The sequence below is a fragment of the Caloenas nicobarica genome, chromosome 26 (assembly GCF_036013445.1).
Source record: "Caloenas nicobarica isolate bCalNic1 chromosome 26, bCalNic1.hap1, whole genome shotgun sequence".
Lineage (NCBI taxonomy): Eukaryota > Metazoa > Chordata > Aves > Columbiformes > Columbidae > Caloenas > Caloenas nicobarica.
The window spans coordinates 275,416-301,598 of NC_088270.1; the positions used below are offsets into that span (position 1 = coordinate 275,416).

A 26,183-nucleotide genomic window follows, 5' to 3' on the forward strand; every position below is an offset into this window, starting at 1 on the left:
AAACCAAATAACTCAAACACAAACTTTCGGTGCAAGGGTCATGGAATTCACTTTTAAGCCAAGATTCTCCAGACATCACAATGCTAACGTTACGGCACAATCTTTCCCAGCAATTGCCAAAACCAGCCTCGTTCCGTCCCTCTCCCTGTTACAGACCGGCAGCAAGTCTCTGGTGCGCTCCTCCCATATAAGCACAACCTGTGTCCTCCCACGAAATGCTCAATATGGTCTCAAAACCCACCACTGCCAGGCAAGCAGGGTGAGGGGCTCCCCGGTACCTGCACACACATCTGAACACGCTGTGCACCCCTCAGAGATCCGTCCTGCTTCCAGAGACATTTGGGTGCTTGGCCCAGGGAACTCCACCGCAGAGCGCAGGTGACACTGGGGTTTTATCAGAAGCAGAAAAAAAAAAAGTTAGTGTAATGGACACAAGAATGGCTCGTTTATCAAGTTCTAACAAAGTAAATGGGCAGAAAACAGAGCCTACGTGGTGCCACCTGTCTTATTCTCCATCAGCTCACATACTCCACCAGTATGGACCAGTTACTTACTGGAAGGGGCTCCAACTGCAGAAGTTGGAGAGAGACAGATGGCTGTCAGTCCCACATGGGACAGCACCGGCTGTCTGTCTGTCTGTCTGAGCAGGGCCTGGAGTAAGGTGAACTGTTTTTGAAGGGCTGGCTGCGCTGGATGGCAGCACTGAGATAATCTTGGTGCTGCAGTTCTGACACTCTCCTTCCACCCCGCCCGATTAGACCATGAGCATCTTCTGCTCTTATTCCATGTAAAAAACCCCAAACCATTATATCAACGGTTGGTCTCGATGATCTTAAGGGTCTTTTCCAACCCAAATGGTTCTATGATCCTCTGATTTAAGATTTTTGTTAGAGCTGCAGATGGGCAGGAAAACAGCGCTGCCAGAGCAACGATAGCAGGCAGTGTCAAAAGGCAGCCGGGTGGGAGCTCAGCGCGTTTCAGGGCAGAGCACAACCACAACAATAAACGAAAAAAGTCTGAAACCGAATGAAGTTTCAGACGGGGCAGGGGAGAGCAGCGTTTGCCAGGGGCACGTCCCCGCTTGGCAGCAAGCGACAGGGCAGCAAGCGAAATGCCAGCTTGCTGGACGGAAAATAGCAGGGGCTTCCCGCGACCCTGCAGCCGCGGCGCCCGCACCCCCGCGGCCGCCCCGAGCCGCCGCCCCGCCGGGGCCGCAGGCCCAGCGCTCCGGGAGCCCGGGCGCGCCGCCCCGGGGCCGGGCAGGGCCGGGGCCGCCGCGCCTGCGCGCTCCGCCGCGCCATGGCCGCGCTGCACTGCGGGCTGTGCCGCCGCACCTTCTTCGTGGGCCGCCGGCACCTGTACAGCGCCGGGCACCGGCGGCGGCTGCAGGAGGCGCTGGCGCGGCTGCAGGAGGAGGTGGCGGCGGCGCGGGAGGCGGCGGCGGCCGGGGCCGTGCGGCCCTTCGCGCCGGCGGAGGACGAGCGGCGCGTCTGGTGCCTGTGCTGCGGGCGCGGCGTGCGGCGGGACGGGCGGAGCGGCGGGCTGGCGCTGCCGGGGGCCGCGCTGCTGCGGCACATGGCCGGGTACCGGGGGGGAGCCGGGCGGCGGGGGGGACCGGCCCGGGGCGAGCGGCGGCGCTGACGCAGTCCCGCAGGCCCGAGCACCGGCGGGCGACGCTGCGTTTCTGGCGGGAGCAGCGGGCGGAGGCGGCGCTGCGGGAGCGGGTGCTGGTGCCGGCCGAGGAGTACGAGCGGCTGGAGCGGGCGCTGGCGCGGGCGGTGGCCGCGCACCGGCAGCGGGAGGACGAGCGCATCCAGGAGGTAGCGCGGACCGGAGCCCCGGACCGGAGCCCCGCACCGTTACCCGCGGATCAGACCCCCAAAGCGGGACCCCGCCTCACGGCGCTCTCCCCGCAGATGGCGGCCGCGATCCGGGAGGCCGAGCACCGGCAGCAGGAGACGGTGCGGGCGGCGCTGGAGGTCGGTGAGCCGTATCCTGGCCTGGCTGCGGGGATGGGGCCGCGCACCCCACCGGTACCAGGGAGGGGTGGGGGGACTCAGCTCAACACCAGGAATCTTGTTCCTTTTTCCTGAATCGCACCCAGCTTCAAATGGAGCCCGAGCTTTGCACAGGACCTGTCTGCGCCCCCCCGGCTGGACCCGAAAGGTGAGAACCATTTCCCAGAACTGCTGCTGACCCACACGCACCCCACTCAAAACACTGGACCGCGCCGCGGCAGCAGCCTTTCTCTGCTGATGCCACGTGATGGATCACCATCACCAGGATCTCGCACCCGTCCAGATCCTTTGCAAACTTTTATCTAGACCATAGTCAGCACTGCAGCCGCAGAAAGATAACTCTCCCATCAAACATTCGTGGGTAACTAACCACCATAAAGAGCGAGCACAGCAATAACATACAAGCATTTCACACTCCCTGCAACATTTCTCCTTTTCCATCTTGCTGCAAAGCACCCCAAACACAAATTCTGCTCCAGAAACCTCTGACAATTGTCACCCGCCCAGCTTCGGCAGCTGCTCACCTCCCAGCTCCTGTGTTCCAGGGACTCTTCTCAGGACGCAGAGCAGCCCGGCCCGAGTGGGACACAGACAGGACCCAACTTAACCTGGATGGAGCCAGGCCAGGCCTTGACCTTCATCGGCCACCAGGTAGGCCTGACTGGCTCCTGAGCGTGACTTAACTGCAGGTTACGTATGGCACAAAGCCAAGCCAGGGGTTGCAATCTCCGTCACCAAAAAGGGTGGCTTTGTAGGTTCAGGAGAGCAGCTGGCTGGGAGTTTCAGTCATCCAGGGTGAACTGGTGTTTCATTAAGTAAATATTCTTTAACATGCCCTGAAAAAACAAACACTCCTTAAAAATAGCAGAGAAGAGCCTTGCTCTGTCTTTTTGTAACAGAACCTGGTTCTGGAAGGGAACGCACACAACAGTGTTCTGTTTACTCTGAAAAGCATCAGTTTCTCACAGGGGTTTTGTGTTTCTGTTCACAGGAAGCAGAAGGGAAAGGAAATGTTCACACAGGTAATTGCGCTTCGTGCCTCCTTTGGTTGCTTCCCTACTGCAAACTTGGCTTGTAAATGTAACAGGTAACATAAAGCAGTTCTGATGCAGTTACAGCAGAACCAGGTGCTCACTCTTTGGCCAATATCTGACGTACTAGAGGAGGAGAAATCACTTATGTGTTATGGAAACTGCAGGTGCTGTGTGGTGCATGGTTTGGGGTGTGATCTACCATGGCCTAACTGCAGCAAACACACTGCTTTTCTGTGCAAAGCCCAAATTTCCTTCTCCTTTGCCACTTGGAAGGGCAAGTGGAGGGACTGGGGGTAAAGGAGATGCTTTTCCCTCTCTCAGGTTTAGGATAACTGCAGGAGCTAAATGCATTATCCCTGTGACTTCTAGGAGCAAAACCTCCGTGGCTGACAGAGGAAGAGGATGAAAGTAGAAAAGAAATTGGACCTTCATATGAGGAATTTCTCAAACAAAGTGAGCAGCCTGTATATATTTCAGTTAACCTTACGTTCACTTTACCGCACTAATCGAAAGCAATTTAACTGAAAAGCCTTTGCTGAATGAAATATTTTTTTAGAGGAGAAGCAGAAGCTGAAAAAGCTGCCGGCAGAGCGCGTTGGCGCCAACTTTGACCATACCTCTGAGACAGGCGCTGGCTGGCTGCCGTCCTTCGGGCGGGTGTGGAACCACGGCAGGCGCTGGCAGTCCCGGTAAGCGTCAGGTACCGATGCCAAGCGCAGGGTTTCCGGCTTCTGTCTGTGCACGCTGCTCACGGAGCAGGTGTTGGGAGACGTCTTCCCGCACGCGAGAGCTGTGCCACGCATGGCTCCCATCCTGGAGCAGCACATGTGTGACGGGAGAGGTGCAGCACGGTCGCAGAGGCTTTGTGAGAAGGTGTAAGCATCACCGAGCTCGCCTTGCTGAGCTCCTCTCACCTTCCAGACCTGCGCACTGTCCCGCAGGCACCTTTTAACGCGCTAGAAATGTGTGTCAGCTGGAGAGATGCTACAGTTCACCAAGATAACAGAAAATAACCGAGCTGCTGTTCTAAACCGCTCCGCATGGTCTTACTCGTTAGACGGGGCAGCGTTCATTACCTCTTTCTAAGGCTGCTGTGTCCTGACTTCTACGCTCTCTCTCAGGCACCAGTTTAGAACTGAATCGGAGGAAAAGAAGAAGAAAAGGTGATCAGGAGCACTGAAGGAACCTGCTGTGACTTGCAGAGAGGCGTCTGGCAGGCAGCTGTGGCTCTGTCAGCGCTGCTGCAGAGTTTAACGCTCTTATTTAATACACACGTCTGGGTGTGTTTGGTTCCCTGAGCACCGCTGCTGAGAGCGGATCTCCTGTCCATGCTGTGTGTTTGTGATTAGAAAGCTGAGCTCACACAGCATGTGCATCCCATTAAAGAAACATATTTTTGAGAAATAAAGTTTGTTTTTAAAAAAGTTACCTTTGTTGGTAGAGCGACTGAAACTGGTTTCAGATTCAGGGCCCACTCTGGGGGCAACCCATGTTTTTATTCTAATTTATATTGCTTTCACCTGTTCTACCTCACGTAGAGGACAACCAATTAGCTCTCAGTAGAAGAAAGGCAGTCTTAAAAGACCTTTGCTGTGGGCAATTCTTACATTTACTTTAAATAAAATACTCATGGCCTTATGTAGAGCTGCTGGTTTGACAGAGGCTGTTGCCTTGCAGAGAGATCTGTGGGCCCAGCTCATTTAGAAAGAGGTGAAATAAACAACGAAGATATCCCACTAGCACTTCCCCTATTTACAATGCAAGAAATGGGCTTCAGTTTTCCTCCTGCTAGAACTGAACTTGCTTTAACATTGCTGGCAACACAGAAATTCCTTCCCTTTTCACAATATAAAAGCACATTCATGGTGCATTTGTGACACTATAAACACGCAAACCGGCTGGCGGCAGCAGACCCGCACCAGAATCTTGCTCTCAATAATGAAACGTACACCTTCTTCAAAAACCAAGAAAAATTATTTCAATAACTTTATTGTGTGCATCTACACGTTGCTGATGAGGTCGCTGGAGAACCTGCAAAGCAAGAAGTCCTAAGTCAGAGCCTGTCAGCTGCAAGAGCACAAAGCAAACGGCCCGAAAGCAGCTTGTTCCCCCCAGAACACCCTGTCACAGCACCCTGTGATCCAGCCCCTCCTGCTCACCTCCCTACGCGTCCTCCCCAGCCGCCGGCGCATCTCCTCCCTTTGTGTTCCTGGTGTAGATCACCTGGGCACGGTGCTTGGACACTAGCTTGATCAAACCTGTGGAAAAACGCAATTATTTGAGCACGCGTGTGTACTGTGCTCCCTCCTAAAGCAGCAGACCAGAAAACGCGCAATGGGAGACAGGAGGGAACCCATACTTCTCCAAGGATTTTGTTCAGGGGTGGCTGCAACACCCAACTCAAGCAGCTTTCTGTTTTTAACACGGTTTTGAGCACTGACCTTTGCCGAGCAGCTCCTGGAGGGCAGCCCTGGCCAGGGAGCCTCGGATCTTCAGCCTCTCTGAGACAACCGCAGGCGTGATGAGCTTGTAGTTGGGCACCTCTTTGCACAGTTTGTCGTAAGTGGCCTTGTCGAACAGCACCAGGTTGTTCAACTTGTCTCTCACTTTCCCCTTGGACCACTTCTACTCGAAAGGAGAAAGAAATAAACTTAAGGCATGTTCTAAGCGCTAACAAAAGACAGAGCTTTAGGATGCCCTGAGAGCTGAGCACCAAACGTCTCCATCGCCCCCAAGGTTAAAGGTGAACAAAGTCGCCTTTGCAAACACATGTGTTGCAGGTAACACTTGCAATATCCCCACAGAAAAGGGCTAAAGCCTTTTCTTACTCAGATTTAACGCCATCGAGGTGCCAGGTGAAGAAACGGCTCCTCCGACACCCCGATGGCACCCGCCCCCCGCAGGGGCTCCTGCCCTCCCCCGCAGCACAACAACGGGGGGCCGGGGGGCCCCAAAGCCTCCCCCGAACCCTCCGGCCGCCGCCCGCCCCGCGCTGCTCGGGGCTCCCGCGGCTCCGGGGCCAGCCGGGCTCCTACCTTCTTCTTGGCCTTGCCGCCGGACTTGTTCACCGGGTCCTTGTCCTTCTTGGCGGACTTGCCCGCATCCTTCTTCTTCTTGTCGTCTTTGGGCGGCTGCGAGGGGGGGAACAGGAGGACGGGACGGTGAGCGGCGGTGAGCGGCCCCCCGGGCCCCCCTCAGCCCCCCCCCCCGGCCCCCCCGGCGCCCGGAGCCGCCGCCGCCCCCCGCTCCCCGGACCCACCATGGCGCGGCTGCTCCCCCAAGATGTCGGCCGAGAAAGGAAGCGCCTGGCGCGCGGCGTGGGGAAGCCCCGTGCTCCGGGGGGGTGCGGCTTCCGGCGCGGCGGCGTGACGCCACTTCCGGCGCGGCGGCCGCCATGGCGATCTTCAGCGTGTACGTGGTGAACAAGGCGGGCGGGCTCATCTACCAGCTGGACCACTATGCGCCCCGCGCCGACACCGAGAAGACCTTCAGCTTCCCGCTCGACCTCGTCCTGCGCCTGCACGACGAGAGGGTCGTGGTGGCCTTCGGGCAGCGCGATGGCATCCGCGGTGAGGCGGGAGGGCCTGGCCCGGGGGCACGGGGGGGACCAGGCCTGCGGTACCCACCGACCGGCTGTCACCACCGTGTCCCCGCAGTGGGCCATGCCGTGCTGGCCATCAACGGCGCAGAGGTGAACGGGCGCCTGACGGCAGACGGGAAGGACGTGCTGGAGTTCTTGGGCAATCCTGCCAACTACCCGGTGTCCATCCGCTTCGGCCGCCACCGCCTCTCCTCCAACGAGAAGCTCATGCTGGCCTCCATGTTCCACTCGTGAGCCGGGGCGGGGTGTGGCAGGACGGGCTGGGCGGTGCGGAGGGGTGGCGGGCGCTGAGGGGCCTCTCCCCGCAGGCTGTTTGCCATCGGGTCGCAGCTGTCCCCCGAGGTCGGGAGCTCTGGGATCGAGATGCTGGAGACCGACACCTTCAAGCTGCACTGCTTCCAGACACTGACAGGTACCGTCCAGCTGCTGCTGCTTTGCCAGGGATGTTGTGGATCTCGGCCTCTCTGATGCTTCTGTCGTTACGGCTCCAGGGATCAAATTCGTGGTTCTTGCCGACCCGAGGCAGGCGGGGATCGACGCCCTTCTGCGCAAGATCTACGAGATTTACTCTGACTTTGCACTGAAGAATCCTTTCTACTCCCTGGAGATGCCCATCAGGTGAGGAACAGCCCATGTTTAGCAAGGCAGCCGCAGCCCCTCGTCCCTCTCTGCAGTGACAAACACTGACAGTTACACAGCTGCTGTGGGGACGGGACACTGACCTGTGCCATTCCCAGTGCTGCTGTGCTGGGGAAGCGGGAGTGTCCTTGCTTGGTACGCAACGCTTTAGCCCACCCATGAAGCTTTAATCTGAAATAACGGACAAAGTCTGACACTCCGGTTGCTGCCTCACGACTCGCAGAATCTCCCCTTGAAGGCTGCAGAGCCACAGGACGTGCAGATCCTCCCCCCGTCAGCGTGTTCTGTAGGTGAAGTCACCCCCTTCTGCTTTTCTGACTGTTCCAGGTGTGAGCTGTTCGACCAAAACCTGAAACTCGCCCTGGAGGTGGCAGAGAAGGCTGGACCCTTTGGACCTGGCTCATAGAGGAATCCCCAGATCTCACACAAACTCCTTTCCCTGGAGAGCAGGGCTGCTGTCTGCCCCAGACGGCCTCTCATGGAGCTCTCTCCTCCACAGCAGAGAGTGCGCACCCCCAAAACATGCTTCATTGTCTCCCAAGGCACCGTTTTTATCACCCTGGTTGGAAAATTCACCTTAATCGGACCCGTCCCTACTGTTTACATTGGGCTGCAGAGGTTGTTCTGCTGTTGCAGCTGTGCTGCCCTTAGGTGAAAAAAGAAAAGAAAAGGTGTGGGTCTGTGTCGTTATCACAGCCGATTATTTTCTTTCATTTCAGAATTGTACATATGTATTTTTCCTGTATAGCTCTAACTTAAGGTTTTGCAGAGGGTTTCTGCACAGAATTAATAAACATTCCTTAAGGATGCGGACGGCTGTTTGTTTTCTGTCGGGAGGGGAAAACTGCGCCTCAAGGATCAGCGCGTTCGGGTGGTTCTGCCCCATTTTCTGCAAGACAACCTGAGCCCTCGTGACAGTGCTCCATTTTTATTTCACACATAGTCAAAGATCACGTAATTCAGTACAAACCGTAATTAATTTCCACTGTTTTAATTAAGGCTGGCTACCTACTCTTGCAACCATGCTGTTCAGCAGAGGACCCGCACGCAGGTCCCTCGCAAGTTGAACTCGCCTCTTCCAGGGCCCTAAAGCAGTAAATCCTTTTGGGGGAAAAAACAACAACGTCTGACAAAATTCCAGTTAAAAACCTGAGTCTGGTTATTGCGGACCCCACACTGAAAAAATACAATCTGAGGCTAGAAATGCGGTTTTTAGGAAACCCAGCTGCAGGAGCGGGCAGGCAGGAGCTGCCAGGTCAGTTTTCCCAGCTGATTTTTCCAGCTGACGTGGCAGCTACTGCCCCTCGCAAATCATTAACTGACAGTTAATTGCCGAGACGAACAGTGAGCACAAAACCAAGCGTGACGTTACCTGAGGTCACGTTAGAGAACTTTTAGTGGGGAAGCTCAGGCGGCGCTGCCCGCTCGCTTCAGCGGCAGCGCTGCCAGAAAGAGGTACGTTAAATCATCGCGAATGTAAACTAGCAGAATTATCACATCTTGAGGGAAAAAAGTGATCGGCAGCAGGAACCTTGTGCCCTCGGGCATGTGACGAGAAATCGAGGTTGCAGCAATAGGTAAACTCACTCCGAGGCCAGTTAAACAAAGAACGAGCATCGTCCGCGTCAGCACGGGAGCGTCCTCTCCTCAGTCAGCCTTCTTGGGGACGCGGCCCATCTTGGTGCGGATATTGCGCAGGAGGAAGAAAACCACGGTGCTGCCAGCGCAGGTGACCTCGGCCACCCAGAAGGCCGTGGCCCAGCTGTAGTGCTTGGCGATGGTGCTGAAGGGCAGTCCGGCCAGAAAGCCCCCAACTGTGAGGAAAAACAAACCAAAACCAGCTTGAGCATCTCAGTTACACCTGCCAAGACTTGGTTTTGCACGTATAATAAAAAAAACAAGACCTGTTTTTTCAACCCAGGGGCTGAACTGCGCTTCAGCATGCACACACGTGGGTTTTGTTTGGTTTTTGGGGAAAAGCGCGTCACTCACTGTTGGCCATGAGGGCCACGATGGCATGGGAGGTGCCGCAGAGGTTGGTGGGGGCGCTCTCGTTGGCGATGACCCCGAACAGCGCGATGGGCCCGTACGAGCAGAACCCGAACACGGCTCCCAGCGTCAGGATCCACAGCTGGCAAGAGAAGTGGGGATCAGAGGTGAGATCTGCGCGTCCTCCCACTGTCACCCACCCACCAGCTGCTCACAAATCTTGGCCCTTCCGCATGGTTCAAGGAAGTTTCAACATTTTGGGGCTGACACCAGCTCCCTGTCTGCAGACAAAGAGCTCCAGCCTGCAGCAGACTCCACTGCACCCCTGCCACGCTGTCTCGTCAGCCAGCGCGAGCTCTTCCCTCTCCTGCGGTTCTGACCGTACGCACCACATGTGGTTTTGTGAGAAAGAACCAGAATACCACAGAGAGATGGGCAACGAGCCCATGAAATCGCAGGAGAGAGCTGTGAATTGAGACACTGTTAAAAATCACCCTGGAGACACCAGCTAAAAGCTTTTCTCGTTGTAGACACAAGCGGCTGATCAGAGCCGCTGTCTGACAACCTCTATGTTACTGAACAAACACAGAAACGAACTCAAAGAAACCCAGCAGTGTGAACTTCAGTGTCAGCATACGCTCCAGGGAAACTACCTGGCTCAGAATTTATCAATCGCTTGTGGAAAGACAACAATGGAGAAGTAACTCGACCACCTCCAGATTACAGAATGCTTTTTGAACTATAAACACCACTTCGAGATGAAGCAGGAAGGTGTTTGCAGAAGCAGAATCATTCCTCCTGCCCTCGCTCGCAAGACCCCTTTAAACTGGCCACATTTTACCTGATGAACAAACGTCCTCAGAACTCTCCATACAAAAACTTACAAGTTTTATATTCAGAGCTTTTAAAATCAGTTAGTGTAATGATTATAAGAAAAGGTTTCTTTGACAAAACTTACAGTAATCATCTCAATGCCCTGGTTCTAAGTTCTGCAGTGCTAACCAACCTCCCGCAACAGGGAAAAGGCAGAGCAGCGAAAGCAGAAACAGGCAGAGGGAGAAAAAACGCAAGGCAGAAACCTCATGTTCTTTTAGGCCTGTGAGATCAGCTAGAGGTTGCAAGGCTACAGTCCAGAAGTGATTGTCCTGAAGGAGAAAAAAAAGGAAAAAGGAGAACAGAAGTTTCATTTACTCAGCAGTTGTGACAGCAGAAGCCAAACCTGAGCGAGTCAGCGTGCTGCTCCACAGCACAAAGGAAATGCAAACTTACAGTTCTTAGGAAGAAAACCCCCTCAGTCCCCGTCAGCAAACCCCCCCCGTTACCGGGCTGTCCCCGCAGCATGGGTTACCTGGGGAGAGTCGCCCGTGACCGTGACCCTGAAGAGGAACATGGAGGCGCACATCCCGGCCATCATGGAGAGCAGCAGCGCATGCCGAGGGTTCCCGTAGGTCGACAGACCGACCTGTGAAGCAGGAGGGAAATTGCGGGTTGCAAACCAAGGATTCCATCCACTTTATACTTGTGGTAACTAACGGTGCCCACAGCCTGTCAGGAACACGGGTGGCACATCAAAAGCCTTTTTGCAAGATTTGGCTCTAGGGCTGCCTGCAGTCAGGCTGTGCTGAACAAGCAGCTCTTAGTGACAAGTGATATTTCTCTGTTATTGACTGCACCGTATTTCCACCCTGAATTCAGCTTCAGATCCCACCACTGCATTTTAATGTGGGTCGTTTGGTTTTTTTTTGGTCAGAAGACAAGGATCAACAATCAGATCTCTTTCAACACGAAAATCTGCAGAGCACAGTAACACCAACAGATTAACCATCTGAAACCCGATGGGCATATCGCAGTCCCTAACATTGGCATTCATATTTCCCAAAACCTTCCAGGGCATTCAGCAGCCGCAGAAGACGGAGGAAAGGAATGTGGCACTGAGAACGGCCATTTTCTAGTGTGAGGCGACGGCTCCCTGCTCTTTAAGTGCTCGCAAAGAAGCCAAAACAAGCTGCAAGGTTTCTGAAGCAGCTGATGCTCTGCGAGCTGCCCAGCACATCGGAGGGCCCGGATTACTCACTCTTGCCACTGCTCTGTCAGACAGGAACCCGGCAGCGATGCTCCCCACCAGCCCCCCGATCTCCAAGGCGCTCATGTAGGAACTGCCTGGAATGCGAGTGAAAGCAAAGGACAGGGCGTCAGGGCTGGTCACAGCGGTCACCCGGCGCACCCAGTCCAGCCACAAACCTTAAAAAAGCTCTGGTTCTTACCCACAAGCATCGACTGTCCCCTCTCCTGGATAAGGAAGAGCTGTCCCCAGTCGGTGCAGCACGTCTTCACTCCAAAAACCACCAGGTAGCCTGTGGAGAGCACCCAGAGGTACGGAGAGAGCAGCAGCTCCGTCAAAGTGCTGTTGTCACTGGAGGAACCTGCAAGGAAGATGAGGAGAAGCGTTACTGCTGCTCGAGCCACGGTGACGCTGCAGACGGCTGCGAGCGGATCCAGGCACAGGGGCACAGTCACGGCCGCTGGCAGAGAATGGCTGCACCTCCCCCTTGTTCTGGGTGTGCCGAGATTTCAGAACCTTTTCCATCAATTTATTCCACATTTGTTAAAAATTTCAAAAGAATAATCAGAACATCACTCTCTGTCATTTTCTGTATTGCAGTTGTCAATAAACCCTTTACAAAGGTTGTTAGGAAAATTATCTGCTTCTCCAGATTGATGTTTTTAAGCTGTGCCTGCAAAAGCCACTACACAGACCCCAATCAGGTGCCACCTTGACTTTTGCATCGCTCTTCCAGGAGCGCCTACAACCCTGCCCTCCTGGAGAACGCTCCGGGGAAGTGATGCTGTTTTCTCGCACAAAGAGGTTGAGTTTCGCAGCACAGGCACTGGGGGATAGTGCAGAAGATGGGCCAAGTTTCCTCCAGCCTTTAAAATGCTGCAGCAAACTGGTGTTGCAATTCCCTGCTCTGCTTTCAGAGAAGCGCCATGCTCCGTGGCCTGAGCAAACATTTACTACATGAGGTTCGGGTGGAAAACACCGAGCAGAGTCCACAGGGAGCCAGGGGTGAGGGGACAACTGCCTGTCCCCTGCCAGCATGGAAAAGAGGGAGGGCAGCATCCGGAAACCATTCACCGCTCTTGCGTTTTTTCTCACCTTGGTACCCCCACAGACACTCATCTCACACTCTGAGCCATAAAAAGACCCCCAAAAACAGGGCACTGTCAGCAGGGAGAGACTGCACAGACAGGGAGATGAAGGAGTTTGGTTTGTACAACTTGTAACTTCAACGTAGCAGCTCGAGAGAATAAAGCTGCCAAAACCAGCCCCTTACACACAGCAGAGACTTCAGAAACCGGGAAGGACGGAGGCCCCGGGCACACCGGGAGCAACACATCTGTGCCAGAACGCAGAGGGAAGGCACCGCAGTGAAGCCTCATGCTCACCTTTCTTCCCTTTCTTGGCTCCGGGCTCGATGTTGGGCAGCCCAACATCCGCCGGCTCGTTCTTAATTAGGACGAGGCAAATGAAGGAGACGACGACACAGAGGAAGCCAGAGAAGGACAGGGTCGTGCGCCAGTCATAGTGCAGTGACACAAGCGCCGCCACGATGGGGCCCAGGCCCCCGGCCAGGTTCATGCTTGCAGACAGGATCGCCCACCATGTCCCGAACTGGGAAGGCTCAAACCACTGCGCAGCAACAAGAAAAACAGCGTGAGGGATTAGAAAAAGAGCGACGCTGCACCTAAAAATCCTCAACTGAGGGCCACGCTGCGGGTTTGGGGCGATTCAGAGCCAAATCGATGACAGCAGGTAACGGCAGTGCCTGCTCCTCGCTGCCTCAGCCACGCAGTGAACTCCAAACTGCACGTCGTCAGACACAGAAGCTCGACAGGTGCTCGCAGCGCCAGCCAGCTCAGAGTTATTTCCATTTACAGACAGCGAACCCGAGACATGGGCCAGGAGAGGCAAATTTAAGATCTCACAGCTCCGTGTACTCACCGGTAGGGACAGCGTCCTGCTGGCAGGCTCTGCTGGCACGCACCGTGATGGGAGGCACGGGGTAACTTCAGGACTCAACGGTGCATTAAGTATCAGGCACGACATGCGCCCAGAGCTGCTTGGAACGCGTCCGAGTGCTACGTTTGTAAACGTCTCCAGAAAATGCTGCATGTGTTGTGTCCGTTATTTGGGACCTTCCTTTCTGGGCACACAACTACTCCCCACAGCCCTTTTCCACCAGCTGGATGAGCCCAGCTGCCTCACAGACAGGAATGCAGTTGCTTATCGCCCATCATCCCCGGGTTTTACCTCTTTCAAGAGAGGTTTGCACACAGCCGACCTCCCTTCCTTCTGCCCGGGGGCAGAAATCAATCTGTTCCATTTACACTGTCACGAAACCCAAACACATGCAGCACAGAGGCTCCACTCATGCTGTTCCTCCATATGTTACTCTGGTTTTCTACCTGAACAGCCTGCAATTCACAATTCCTGACCTCCTTGCCTGTGCTGACGGAATTCTGCTCATCGCTCCTTGCCCAGCAGCAAACCGGCACAACAGCAGAGAGACCAGCAGATCTCTGCACGCTTAAATGCTGGACTGCAACAAAGGACGTACCTCCTGCTACCAGGTGTTACTGATCAAACCCCGCCAGACCCGAGGCACGCAAACGCGAGGGCCTGCCAACTTTCTGAATCTGTGCTACAACAAGCAGGACCTCACACACGGAAACTCGCTCCGCAGACAGAAGAAAGCCCGTGTTCTGAGCTGCTGGGCTGGCAGGAGGCAGGAACAGGTGCAATTCCTCTGGATTCGGACCATTACTACCCCATGGTCCGCACAGCCCTGCTACCGGGACAGCCCGAAGGAATGACTGCCTGAAAGGAGGTTGGAGCATGGAGGGTGTTGGTCTCTTCTCGCAAGTAACAAGCGATAGGACAAGAGGAAACGGCCTCAAGTTACGCCAGGGAAGGTTCGGACTGGACTTGGGTCCCCCGGCGCTCACTCACCTTGCGCAGGATCTTGGCGCAGGGTGGCCAGCCCAGCCCCTGCGCCAGCCCGTTGAGGAACCAGAGCCCGGCGAAGGCGGCGACGCCGGCGCTGCGGGCGAACAGCACGTTGACCAGCCCCACCATGAGCAGCCCCGCCGCGAACAGCCCGCGGGCGCTCGCCCGGTCGGACACGACGCCGCTGACGAACTTGCTGACGGCGTAGGCGGCGGCCTGGCTGCTGGTGACGAGACCTGCGGGGCCGGGACGCGCTCAGTGCCGCCCGGTAACGGCGCGGGGGCCCCGGGGAGAGGAGGGCCGGCACTCACCCAGGTCGTCCTTCCCCAGCGGCACCTCGGCCATGACGGCAGGCATGACGAACGAGAAGGTCTTGCGGTTGAAGTAGTAGAGCGTGTAGCCCACGAACATGGCGCCGAAGATCACGGCCCGGTACCGGCCGTACCCGCCGCCCGCCATCCCGCCGCGCTGCTCCGGGGCCGGGCCGGGCCAGGACGGGGGGGGCCGGGCCGGGCGGGGCGGCCCCGCGAGCCCGGCGGCGACAGCGGAGGCGACAGCGGGGGCGACACCGCGCGCGGGACGAGCGGGGGCACCGGCGCGCAACGCCGGCCGCGGCCCCGCCCCGCCGCGCCCATTGGGCGCCGGTCCGCCCAGCCCCGCCCCTCACCCCTCCCCGCGGGCCCGCCCCGCCGCGCCCATTGGGCGCCGGTCCGCCCAGCCCCGCCCCTCACCCCTCCCCGCGGGCCCGCCCCGCCGCGCCCATTGGGCGCCGGTCCGCCCAGCCCCGCCCCTCTCCCCTCCCCGCGGCCCCGCCCCACCGCGCCCATTGGGCGCCGGTCCGCCCAGCCCCGCCCCTCGCCACGGGCCCGCCCCGCCGCGCCCATTGGGCGCCGGTCCGCCCCGCCCCGCGGCCCCGCCCCGCCCCGCGGCCCCGCCCCAACAAAAGGAGCCGCTTTTCAGAGCCCGTCGGGAAGTGCGGTTTTTATTTTCGGTCGAAAAGGCCAAAACGCAGCACGACAGCAGATGCACGGTCACCGGTGTCCGCCCCCGGCGGCAGGGGCCGCGGGCACGGAGGTTCCCCAAAGCCAGCCCGAGCATACAACACCGGGACGAGCGAGGTGACGATGACCGGGGCCCGTCGGGTTGTCACCGAACCCTCCGCCGTCCCGGTGTCCGTCACCGCGCCTGCCCTGACCGCGAGATGCGCCAACACCTTCTCCTGTCCTTCTCCACATCCAGTGTTGCCACTTCTGAGCTTCTCGTTTTATAGCAAACTATAAACAGAATCTTTTTCCTGCATCCCAGTCCAAGGTTTTCAGACCTTGCTACAGATCGAGATCATCCCAACAACAGTCTAGGGACAACAGATACTTTGTCTCAAAGCATGAAGCCTCTCCAGTTCTGTTCATCCCGTGAACCCAAACGGGAACAACTCCCACCAGATGACACCGCATTTCTTACGCGAGACCCTCGTGGGCACAGACAACAAACAGACAACAAACACCGCCCCAGCCTCACGCTCCTGCATCAGCCCCGCTTCTCTCCACCCGCGGAGCTCATGTTCCGAATTACTTCCTAAAGCTTAAGGTGTTTCTTCACAGCTTTCTCTCCACAAAAAAGTCACTTCAGTGACTTCCGTACTGAAACTGAGACACTTCTCGGTGGGCACGCTGCCACCTTTGAACATGTAAGAAAAACGAAAAACAAAAAAAACCAATTCACTAAGTTAGTAGCGGCAAATTCCCCAGAAAGAAAAAATAAAATTTACATCTCTATCCCATTTTGTTGCCAGGCTGTTTGTTGCGTTCCATTTACATGACGACTAACCAGGTCCATTATAAAAACAAGAAAGTAACCATGAAATAAATAGATGTTGACAGTAGCGTGATTTCAGGGCTGTTATAACTCATCGTTTTTCCTGCTTTCTCCTCCAGCTTCTGTCTTCTCTTTTTTGGACCCTATGTAACAAAGGAACCTCAATTACACACTGTGACAGTTTTTACACCACACAAAGCAGCACTGAAAGTAAATATTCCACACTAAATATTCCACCAAACTCCCAGCCTGTGGTACAGAAGTCAGGGAACACTCTGGGGGCTGATCCTCAACTCCAAAGAGCTAGAGACATTACAGCCGGTTGAAAATTGCTGTCCTCGCAATAGGACGGGCAGAATAAACAGCCAGACAGCTCGTGCTTGTAGCTACCGCGCTCCAGAGTGTCAGTCAAACCTGTACCCACCAGAGTCTGGCCCCGGCTCAGTGTCCGTCGCTGCGTTCGCAGCTGCAGGAGGTTCCACGGCTGGACCCACATCCTCAGGTTTGTCTGTGTTCAAATTAGAAAGAAGCAGCACAGAGGTCAAGGGACAACGCACAGGAGATGAGGTGACCAGCGGTGAGGATTCCAAAGGGCCAGGGCCCTCAGAACCTGAGCATCTTAAAAAAAGTCAGAAAACTGCAAGTCTGAGTGTTCCAAGAGACTCTTTTTTTTTTTTTTTTGCCTTGGGTCCATCTAAGCCACAAACCTTTCTCGTTAACAGCTCATTCAGTTCCTTGCTATAGGACATGACCTCAAGTACTTGCTCTGGACACCCCAAACGCAATTGATGGCTCCTGGTAAGGCAGCCAACCAGACAGTGACCAACCACTCTGGGACGTTTGTAAATACTTGCTGTTCCTTCACAGGAAACAAACAAACAGACAGACAGCTGGGTGAAAAGGACACTGCCAGACCTCGATTTTCCCAGCTGTCTTTGAAAACCAAGAGGAGGACCACTGATCCTACAGTTAACTAGTGTCTTCACTTATTCAGCTCCATTTCACCCCAGACAGAGAGACTCGTGTTACACACCAGGAGTTACACACACGCTTCCTACCCGCTCCTCACCTTCTGGTTTCCCCTCCGTGGGAGGGATAGTGGTCTCGGTCTCAGAGGCTGCTGTACCATTCTTGCCCGAATCGGTTTTCGTGGTGTTCTTCTCCTTTTTGGGCTTGGGTTTGGCGAACTTGGCCTTGTTCAGGAGATACTGCACTTCCCTGTCCAGGGCAGCTATCTTGAGCTCAATGTCTTTGGAGAGCAGGACGGGTTTCTCAGTAGGAGGGAGCTTGTTCTGTTCAGCCAGTGTCTCGTTCTTCCAAATCTGTGGGATGGGAAAGAAAAGGTGTTTTTTGGATGCTTTTTGCTTCCAGGAATCACTGTACGTCACGGTATCTCAAAGTCACTGCTCCTGGGCCTTCTAACTCAGGATAACGCTGCTCTCTGCCACATTTCCACCAGTTTCTTAGTTACCCAGACATGGGGTAAAATGACGACACACAACCCTCAAATCCCAATGGAGTGGTTTGCTGGTGGCATGGAAACCAGACATGCACACTCTGTTCTGTGACTTTAAGGGAAAATACAGGACCTGTTGCTTCACACAACCCAAACTTCAACCTCCACCCTCCCCCAGATTCATTCGATCATTTATTACCGTTGTTTCGTTGATGGCTTTTTCCAGCGTACTCAGTTCCACTTCCGTGAATATCTGGTCAGACTCTGGAATCATTCGGGCTCCCCTTAAAGATAAGCAGAAAGTTTATTTCTGTTAAACCAAACAGGCTGTACCTTGGCAACTCGGCGTTTACAGCTCCAGTAGTAACCAGGCACTGCAACCAACCAACCAGTTAGTACATTTTACATTTACGTCTCCTGCATCTGCAGGAAACAAGTGTCCTAAATCCATCTCTGGACGCTAAGGATGGAACACAGAGCCTGCAAACGCAGCTACCGTGAGGTGAGAAAAACAGGGAATATCAACAAAGCTGAGGCTGTGGGACCAAGAGGGAAAAATTTCCCGGTAAACGGTGCGTACGGTGCTGGATGCCTCCTGTACTCCCAGTTTGAACACAGCTCACACGCTTCTGTTAGTGGGTTCTGCAGAACCAAGCACTCGCAAGCAGGGGTTTCATTGTCTTCTCTCCAGAAGCACTAGTGTGTTTCAGACACACTCGATCTGCTCAGGTTATCAGCCACACGAGCCCTTCCCCGGCTTGCTCTTACTTGAGGAAGATGGTTGAGTGGTTGAGCAGACCCTCCAGGGCAGCCAGGCGCTCCGGCCACTTCCTCCGCTCCTCCACGCGGAAGAAGAGGTTCCTGCAAAGCTTCTTGAGCTCCGAAAGCTTGTCCTTCAGCTCCTGCAAACAGGTGAGATGGGAACGGAGACAATTAGCCTACCCGCTGTCTAACACCGTAAACCTCACGAGTTACAACTGCAGCTTTTGTCACTGTCTCTATCAAATACACTATTTCAATACAGCAAAAAGAGCCACGTGACGAAGCTTTACATGGAGTCAACAGGTTACTGCTGAAGCTGTTCAAGTTGCGCCCGTGGCTGTAAGAACGTCCTATTTTGTTCTGTGCATAACACACTGAGGAAGCGAGAAACTTCCAAGAACCAGGTCACAAAGGATCAAGAAGGATCAATGCTCTGTCAGCCTGGGTGTCATTTCCCGGTCAGTTATAGCAGGCTGGAATCTCTACAGGCAGCAATACCTTAGTTGCAGCCGCATAGCCCTCTTCCTCTATCCAGCTGGAAGCCTCGCTAAGTTTTCTGGAAATTTCTTCTCTCTGCTCCTCTGTTGAGACAAACTGATACTCCTCCTGGTAAAGCTTGTCCTGAAAAGAACAAAGCAAGCGCTCCCGTCAGATACCGCTGAGCATGGAGCATTAAACCACCAGGTCACTCACTTGGAAACTCCTGCGGTGATGCCTGCACCAGCCAGGAGATTCTCACTCAGCCCTCCCAAACCTGAGCTCCTGAACAAAAGACAAAAGTTGGCCTCTTCGAATCAGCTTCCCCCAGCTCAGACAACTCCCCTGCACCCAGATCAGCCAAGCTGCACAAGACACTTGTACCTGCCCTCTGGGAATTCTCATTGCTTCACATCCCCTGCTCACCTGGGTCTCAAAGATGAACGACTCCAAGCTGTTGGCCGATTTTTCTCTTTCCTGTTTCTCTAGATCTCTTATTGTCAAGTCTTGGAGTCTAAACATGCAAAGAGAACAGAAATTAAAGTTAGAAAATGCTGCCAGATGAGCAGTGCGTCATATACATCAGCTTCTCAGGACAGCGGCGCTGTTGAGCTGTCACCATTCAGAGAAATTCACTTCTGTTATCTAGAACTTTAACCCAGCAGAGACATTTCAAACACACTTTTTCATCGAGCTTTTCAGGTCGTCCTCTAGCAGGTCAGGCACATCATTTACATCCAGCTCCATGGTGATCTCATGGACAAACTTCTGCTTCTTAGGTGCTTTGATCTTCCTCTCTTCTTCTGTTTTGGTCACTGTGCTGTCACTAGAACTTTTGGACGGTTCTTCCTCTTTCACAGTTTCTCTGTTTTCTTTGGGATCCTGTAACAGATAAAGTACGTTCCCAGGCAAGGGAACAGACTCGCAGATTTTGCAGCTTTTTTTGAAGGCAGGGTGCTAACAGGGAAAGAAGAATTCCACTGTGGAAATTCCACTTCTCAGACGCCAAAATCACAGTCCTATTCCTTCAATCTGATGCTCACCTGAGACTCTAATTTCTCGCCTTCTTCCTTTTTCTGTGACTCTGCTTCCGGAGGGGCGGTTTCTGCTTGACCTGGAGATGGCTGTTTCTCTTCTCCCTGCTCTTCACCAGCATCTTCTGCTTCGCTTTTCTGCTCTTGTTTCTCCCCTTGCTCTTCTTTCCCTGGTTCTGCTAGGCTCTCTTCTTCCTCCTGATCGTCACAAGTGAGTCAAGGAGAAACAAAACCAGTGGTTTTCATATAGAAATTCCATGCACATGTTTCATAGAACAGATAATGCTAATGCTCAGCAAAAAACACCTTCTGACAATAACTAAAATCCTGACATGCTGCCAGGCACCTTTAGCTCTGCTCACATGAATCACCACCTCTTGAGCAGCCACAGCGAGACCCTGGGGCTCACCTGAACTGCGTCGGTCAGGTTCTCTCCAGCCTCTGGCATGGGGCTGCCACCCCCAAACAGGCTCGAGATGGTGTTTCCAAGCTCTGCAGATGGAAAAGAAAAAAATCCAGAATATTGTGTATCCAAAGCAGGAATAAAGTCACCTCAGTTCTTGCCCTCAGAAGCACAATGCTCACCATAGAGCTCCCTTGCAGGTGTAGATCAGCTACACGCTCCAAAACTCATCCTTCCCTGACCCCGCTTTGTGTTTTTGCACACACAGACAAGGGGGCCTCTACCTCTGCTGGAACGTGACCTGAAATGTGTGACTTTGGCTAAAGAGCTTCAACCTCTGGCTCCATCCGCTCCATCCCTGCATCTCCAAACACACGGATTTCCAGCTCCTCTCCATAGGGAGGTCTGCACAATGCGCAATGCAAAGCACAGATGCCATGCATGCCACAGTCACCTTAGGACTATTTGACAATTCAGAGCTGCTGGCAGCACCCAGAAGCCACTTGCAAAGGATTTTTAGGTATTTTGGAGCTGTACACGCAATCAGGCAATGGCTAACTGTTTAATTCTCAAACCCGCACTGCTTGCTCTGCTCACAGCAATGATACCCCTTAGTGACCCCAGCAGGGAAAACCCAGCAGTCAGGGTGAACGTCAACACTTACTTGTCAGCGTGGACTCCTCCTCAAGCTTGTCCTCCACCAAGGTCTCAAACACAGACTCCACCTTGGAGAGGGGAGCACAGAATTAGCTTTAAGCAGGGCCCATCGACACCAGAGAGAGGGACAGAACTGGAAAACACTTGGCAGACAAACATGGCAGGGGGTGCGTACCCGGTCGAGACTCAGCACTCCGCTCTCGTCCATGTTGAAGTGAGCTTTGATGCCTCTGGATTCATAATCCGAGTGCTTCTTGAAACTCTCCCCAACTCCCTTCAGCCTCACCGTAGTGAGATTGAGAGAACCAAAAATCCTGATGGCACAAAAGCAGAGAGAAAACGTTAAGATCATGACACTGCAGAACAGGTAACCGCTTGTCACGGTCACATTTGCAGCAACGGGCAACTGCACAAAGCAGGGAATGGGCTCAGACGCTCGACCCCACTCACCGCAGGTCATCCTGGCTCAGGAAGGACAGATCTCCGTAGTTGACATAGAACTCGAAGTCGTCGGTGTAGCGGTTGAAGGTGATAACTTTGCGCTGTGGGTAGGGCGCCATGCGCTGGAACAAAATCCTCTTGTTGTGCTTTAAGCTCTTGGATTTGTCATCCTCCTCGACTTCACGGGTAAACTCCACCTGTGTCACAAACCGAAAACACGACTTGGGACCTGCAGCCTTCCTCTGCGGCATCTTATGTCAGAGGCTTCTGCAGCATTTGGCTGTGCTGCCTCATGCCAGCACGGGGGGACAGGCAAGTATTTATCAACAGATGTTTCTGTAACTTTCTTTATTAGAGCAGCAGAAAGACTTGCATAACTTCCTCACTCAGAGGAATCCACCACGTCCCCTGGAACATCTCTCCCAGCACAGCGCCACGCCTGCGCAAGAGACAAGCAAGTCCGGGGTTACCTGGACGGGAAACACAGCAGCGTCCCGCACGATGAAAGGCTTCACCTTGAAGGCTTTGCTCAGCGCGGCCGCCTGGTACACTGCGCCCATGGCGGCCGCCTCATCCGCGTTGATGTTCTTGCCCAGTTCTTCTCTACAAAGCGAAAAGTAACAGGTGTCGGCTTTGCAGCTGCTGCCACAAACAGCAATTTGTTAATGGGAGGCAGATGAGAAGGGGACTTGCATACTCACTTGCCCACAGCCTTCAACAGAACCTCCTGCACTTTGGGGACACGCGTGGCACCACCGACTAGGATCACCTGGTCAACTGCGTCCTGGGGATTGGAAACAGGCACCTGGGCTTGAGAAAGTGCTTTTGGACAGCTGTGTTCAGGGCTTCCCTGCGTTCCAGTACGGGTGAGCACCCCAGAGATCTCAGACAGGCCGACAGGAGCCAAGCTGAGGAGCCTGGACTCGGGTCTGTCCAACCGCCTTAATGCATTTTCTCCAACCTACCATGTTCATCTCCGCGCTGCTCAGAGCCTGCTGCACGGGTCCTGGGACGCGCTGGAACAAGTCAGAGCACAGATCCTCAAACTCTTGCCTGGTGACCTTGGCCTTGAAGTCGATGTCATCCATTAGCCCCTCAATCTGCCCAGAAGGGAAAAAAAGCCAGAATGAAATTATCGGTGGAGCATTTTCCAAGCAAAAAGTACAAATTTCCACCTTTCTTAACACCCCTAGGACCTGAGTGCAATCATCCGAATGCTGCCATGGCTGTGGCAATGAGAGGATGGAACAGAAAAAGCAGAAACCCAGAGTGGGAAGGTCAGACCTGCGCCATGTGGTCGGCATTGGCGCTCAGGACGGTTTTCAAGCGGTTGGCCTCCTTCAGCAGCTTGGCCATGGCCCGCGCGTTCTTCCGGACGTCTTTGGAGGGGTGCTGGTTGTTAAAGAGCTTCGCCAAGTAGTCCCGGAGACGCAGCTCCATCTCCAAACCTCCAAGGGTACGGTCAAACCTGAGCGAAAGCATGAACAGAGAGGGAACGACTTCAATCCAGTTGAAATGCAGCAAACTTTGTGTGTTATTTCACAAATATGCAGAACAGCAAGCAGTCAAAATTAGCTGTGGTACTATTAGCTGTGACTGACTGTGAAAGAACAACGGTTGTTCCAAAAATAACATGTTAGAATGAAACAAAGAAAAGAAAGATTCATCACAATAGTCTTTCAGCAGGAAACGTCCTTATATTTATGGTAAAAGACATTTCCCCTTCTGCCAACCAAATTAGTGTGCTGAAGCCTTGCTGCAAAATTCCGCGTTTAGAAAAGACTGTGAAACGAATCATTTCTTTCCTGAGACCTGTGGGTTTTGCACAGCTCGCACTGAAGTCTTACCCGACGCCCTGGATCTGTAGCTGAGGTTGGATTCCCGAGTCCTTTGTTTTCACGGTCTGATACGTAACAATAGTACAGACGGTGCTGCCTGCTCCCATGTCGTAAAACATGATGTTCTGAAAGGAGAAGCTGGGATGGTGAAGCAGAAACACCCGGACATCCCCCAAGAATAAACAAAGAACGCACAGCTTCCCAAGATTGATGCAGGCCAAGACTATCTGCTCCCTAAGCTAGCTTTAAACCATAACAACAGGGCTTGTACTTTGATTAAACACACAAGATGCTCAGGGTCATGCGTGACAAGGAAACTTTTTTCAGTCATCTCATAGGTCAGAAAACAAAGCTTTGCTCTTTAAAAGTTTCTTTAGCCTCAAGAAAATCAGGTATTTCAGTCTTCCTCAAAAATTCACTATTATTTTCCTCGGTTGATGGGCATGGAACTAACAGGCAGGCAGCTCCACGGGACTGCCTGCAGCTCCCGGCGGCGCTTACCTGCGCGGTGGCGTTGATGTCTTTCCTGCGGAACACGCCGTAGTTGAGCGCCACGGCCGTGTTGTCGTTGATGAGCTGCAGCACCTTCAGGTCGGCCATGCGTGCGGCGTGCAGCACCGCCCTGCGCTCCGCCTGGTTGAAGTACGCGGGGACCGTGATCACCGCATCCTTGATGGGCTGCTCTGCAAGAGGCGCAGGGGACACGTGTTCCCGTCAGGACTTGTCATAACAATAGCAAAGGCAGAGAGTCTGAGATGAACATCTGTACAGAACGCAAACCTGAAGCAGCAAGAGCAGCTGGGATCGTTAGGGATGAATCTATGTGTGTCCTGCTGAAACCAAGCTCACTCTGCAGATTCCCACAAAGCCACGTGCCCACTGATCACTATTTCACAAGTTAGGATACACTCAAATGCTCCGGGATGGTTGTCTTCATGAAGCCTTATTACTGGATTACATCCCCTCTCCAGAGTAAAAACTCTTGGAACTGGCTTGGGTATTGCCAAGCAAACAGCACGCAGCCTCTTAGTAAGGATGTGAGTCAAATTTGCAAATGAAATACAACCAGTTTTTATTATTGTGCTATTCCACTAGCAACACAACACAGAGATTGCCAGTTAGGCTCCTTTGCGGCAAGGCTGGGTGGGATCTGGGCTGCCTGCCCCCAAAAATAGGATTAAGACCCCAAACTTGCATCATATTAGAAACAAACGACAACGTGATTGCTGTCAAGTCTCGCTTACAGCTGAAAGGACTCAACATCCTGTTCCTAAAAATCTGGGAGTTTTCAGACACCTCCACTCTCTACTCAAACCCTATAGCACACAAACACTCCCACATAGACACTGTAAGATACAGCTAAATCCTCCCAACCTGCAAACTCCTCAGCCAGACCACGCGAGTAGTTCAGGACCATCCCCAGCATCTCCTCGGGAGAATACTGCATGGTTCTGCGAGAAACGGACAGGAAAGACAATTACAGCAACAACAGAGTCGGCTCTGGAAGCCCACGGGGCGAAATCCCACCCGCGAGGAGCCCAGAAGGAGCCACTTACTGGGAGAGCTTGAAAATGACTGTCTGCCTCCTCTCGTCCTTCACCAGCTCGTGCTCCGGGAACCGGGACTGGTACAGCGACACGTGGGGGTTATCGATCCGCTTTCCCAGCAGGTCCTGGAAGTACCTGAACGCCACCTTGGGCGTCCGTATGGACTGCAGGAGGAAAAAGCCGCCCAGCTCAGATCACGGACCCAGCGGCTGGAACACACGTTCTCCGTGCGGGAACCGCGGCTGGTGTAATGAGTAACGAGAGCTCTCACCATTCCAAGGGCGCTGTCACCAAAGAGACGCTCGGTCTCCTTCAAAGAAACGGCCACAGGTGTTTTCCTTCGGGACTCCCTGTGTAGAAAGAGAGGAATTAAACCAGCTGAACCAGGTGAACATTCAATACAGAGTTTGTAGTGGGAAAGGGCACAGTTTCCGTTCCAGAAGGACTAATTGAAGGTGCTCAGATACCAGCACCTCCCTTCAGAGCTGTCACACGCCCTAATGTTCCTCAACACATGGGGAAATAACGTGTTCTACCAAAACACAGACAGGTTCACAGATTCTTCCAGATTCACAGGTGAAGCTGTGGTGAGCAGGTTGTTATTTTTCCCATAGTACAAGAAAACTTAACAAGAGGGAACTCATTTCTGCTCCAGTTCAAGCACCAGCACACCAAAGCGAGTATTTCACTGTAACGACCACGAAACCTGACCACCCCGGGCCCTTGGTCCTCACAGCACCGGCACTGCTGTCCTGAGCCCCGCTGGGGCGGGCAGGACCCCCCAGCCCCGGTGTCCCCGGCAGCGGCCGCTCACTTGTTGAGCACGATCTCCATGGGCACCCCGGGCTTGACGATGGCGACCTTCATGGACTCGCTGCCCACGTCCACCGACATCACGGCCACGGACCCTGCGCCGGAGAAATAAACAGCCTCCCGTGAGCACCGGGAGCTGGAGCCGTTACCCGGTACCGAGCGGAGGGGCCGGCGGCTGGGGCGCCGAAACACCGAGAGCTGCGCGGCCACTCACCGCCCCGGACCCCGCTAAGTGCCAGCGGCAAACCCGCCCTCGGCCCCGCACCGGGAGCGCCCCGGTGGGAGCGGGCCCGGCAGCCCCGCGCCGCACGTACCCGCGGCGGGCAGGCAGCAGCAGAGCAGCAGCCAGGCCAGCGCCCAGCAGGGCCCCCGCGCCGCCGCCATCCTCCTCCCGCGCGGCCCGGCCCGCCGGCTCCGGCTCCTGCGGCGGCCCCGGCGTCTCGCGCAACCCCCGGCCCGGACGCGGCGCCAGCTCATTGGCGCGCCCGCCAGCGCCGGCCGCCCGCCCGCCAATCCCGGCGGCCCGCGCGCCCCCATTGGGCCACGTCAGGGGCAGCCGGAAGCGGGAACGGCGGGAGCTGCGAGCCCATTGGCCGGGAGAGCCGGGGCGGGGATAGGGAAGGACGCGCGCGGTGACGTCAGCCGCACACA

General features: G+C 54.7%; 5 protein-coding genes across 6 annotated transcripts; 2 read left to right on the plus strand and 3 right to left on the minus strand.

Moving 5' to 3' along the window:
- The first annotated feature begins 1,299 nt into the window (after window positions 1-1,299).
- On the plus strand, window positions 1,300-4,485 carry CENATAC (centrosomal AT-AC splicing factor). Of its 2 annotated transcripts, none has more exons than XM_065652091.1 (9): window positions 1,300-1,493; window positions 1,655-1,820; window positions 1,917-1,979; window positions 2,105-2,166; window positions 2,564-2,669; window positions 3,010-3,040; window positions 3,422-3,505; window positions 3,609-3,741; window positions 4,174-4,485. In XM_065652091.1, exons 1-9 carry the CDS (start codon window positions 1,300-1,302, stop codon window positions 4,217-4,219), a joined length of 885 nt encoding a protein of 294 aa, XP_065508163.1. In that variant the 3' UTR covers window positions 4,220-4,485. The 2 variants fall into 2 exon arrangements, with proteins under 2 accessions (XP_065508163.1, XP_065508162.1); XM_065652090.1 differs by having other exon boundaries at window positions 1,300-1,583; window positions 4,174-4,483.
- A 519-nt stretch (window positions 4,486-5,004) lies between these two features.
- RPS25 (ribosomal protein S25) lies at window positions 5,005-6,464 on the minus strand. The gene is made up of 5 exons (XM_065651990.1): window positions 6,312-6,464; window positions 6,088-6,183; window positions 5,494-5,677; window positions 5,212-5,310; window positions 5,005-5,083 (listed from the first exon to the last, which is right to left on the minus strand). The coding sequence occupies exons 1-4, from the start codon at window positions 6,312-6,314 to the stop codon at window positions 5,216-5,218; spliced, it is 378 nt and encodes a 125-aa protein (XP_065508062.1). The 5' UTR covers window positions 6,315-6,464; the 3' UTR covers window positions 5,005-5,083; window positions 5,212-5,215.
- Window positions 6,423-8,089, plus strand: TRAPPC4 (trafficking protein particle complex subunit 4). The gene is made up of 5 exons (XM_065651989.1): window positions 6,423-6,621; window positions 6,709-6,883; window positions 6,962-7,065; window positions 7,145-7,271; window positions 7,620-8,089. Exons 1-5 carry the CDS (start codon window positions 6,447-6,449, stop codon window positions 7,696-7,698), a joined length of 660 nt encoding a protein of 219 aa, XP_065508061.1. The 5' UTR covers window positions 6,423-6,446; the 3' UTR covers window positions 7,699-8,089.
- Window positions 8,090-8,208: 119 nt separating this feature from the next.
- SLC37A4 (solute carrier family 37 member 4) lies at window positions 8,209-14,845 on the minus strand. Its single transcript, XM_065652196.1, has 9 exons — window positions 14,601-14,845; window positions 14,293-14,525; window positions 12,729-12,972; window positions 11,546-11,704; window positions 11,356-11,441; window positions 10,630-10,743; window positions 10,361-10,426; window positions 9,285-9,423; window positions 8,209-9,106 (listed from the first exon to the last, which is right to left on the minus strand). The coding sequence occupies exons 1-9, from the start codon at window positions 14,746-14,748 to the stop codon at window positions 8,940-8,942; spliced, it is 1,356 nt and encodes a 451-aa protein (XP_065508268.1). The 5' UTR covers window positions 14,749-14,845; the 3' UTR covers window positions 8,209-8,939.
- A 414-nt stretch (window positions 14,846-15,259) lies between these two features.
- Window positions 15,260-26,096, minus strand: HYOU1 (hypoxia up-regulated 1). The gene is made up of 24 exons (XM_065652164.1): window positions 25,847-26,096; window positions 25,534-25,627; window positions 24,991-25,069; window positions 24,729-24,883; window positions 24,547-24,623; window positions 23,674-23,855; window positions 23,182-23,297; window positions 22,619-22,802; window positions 22,300-22,434; window positions 22,036-22,118; window positions 21,805-21,937; window positions 21,344-21,531; window positions 21,069-21,207; window positions 20,901-20,961; window positions 20,243-20,325; window positions 19,843-20,031; window positions 19,482-19,681; window positions 19,226-19,313; window positions 18,821-18,943; window positions 18,329-18,462; window positions 17,760-17,844; window positions 17,174-17,426; window positions 16,529-16,612; window positions 15,260-16,247 (listed from the first exon to the last, which is right to left on the minus strand). Exons 1-24 carry the CDS (start codon window positions 26,067-26,069, stop codon window positions 16,189-16,191), a joined length of 3,147 nt encoding a protein of 1,048 aa, XP_065508236.1. The 5' UTR covers window positions 26,070-26,096; the 3' UTR covers window positions 15,260-16,188.
- Between the last annotated feature and the right edge of the window lie 87 nt (window positions 26,097-26,183).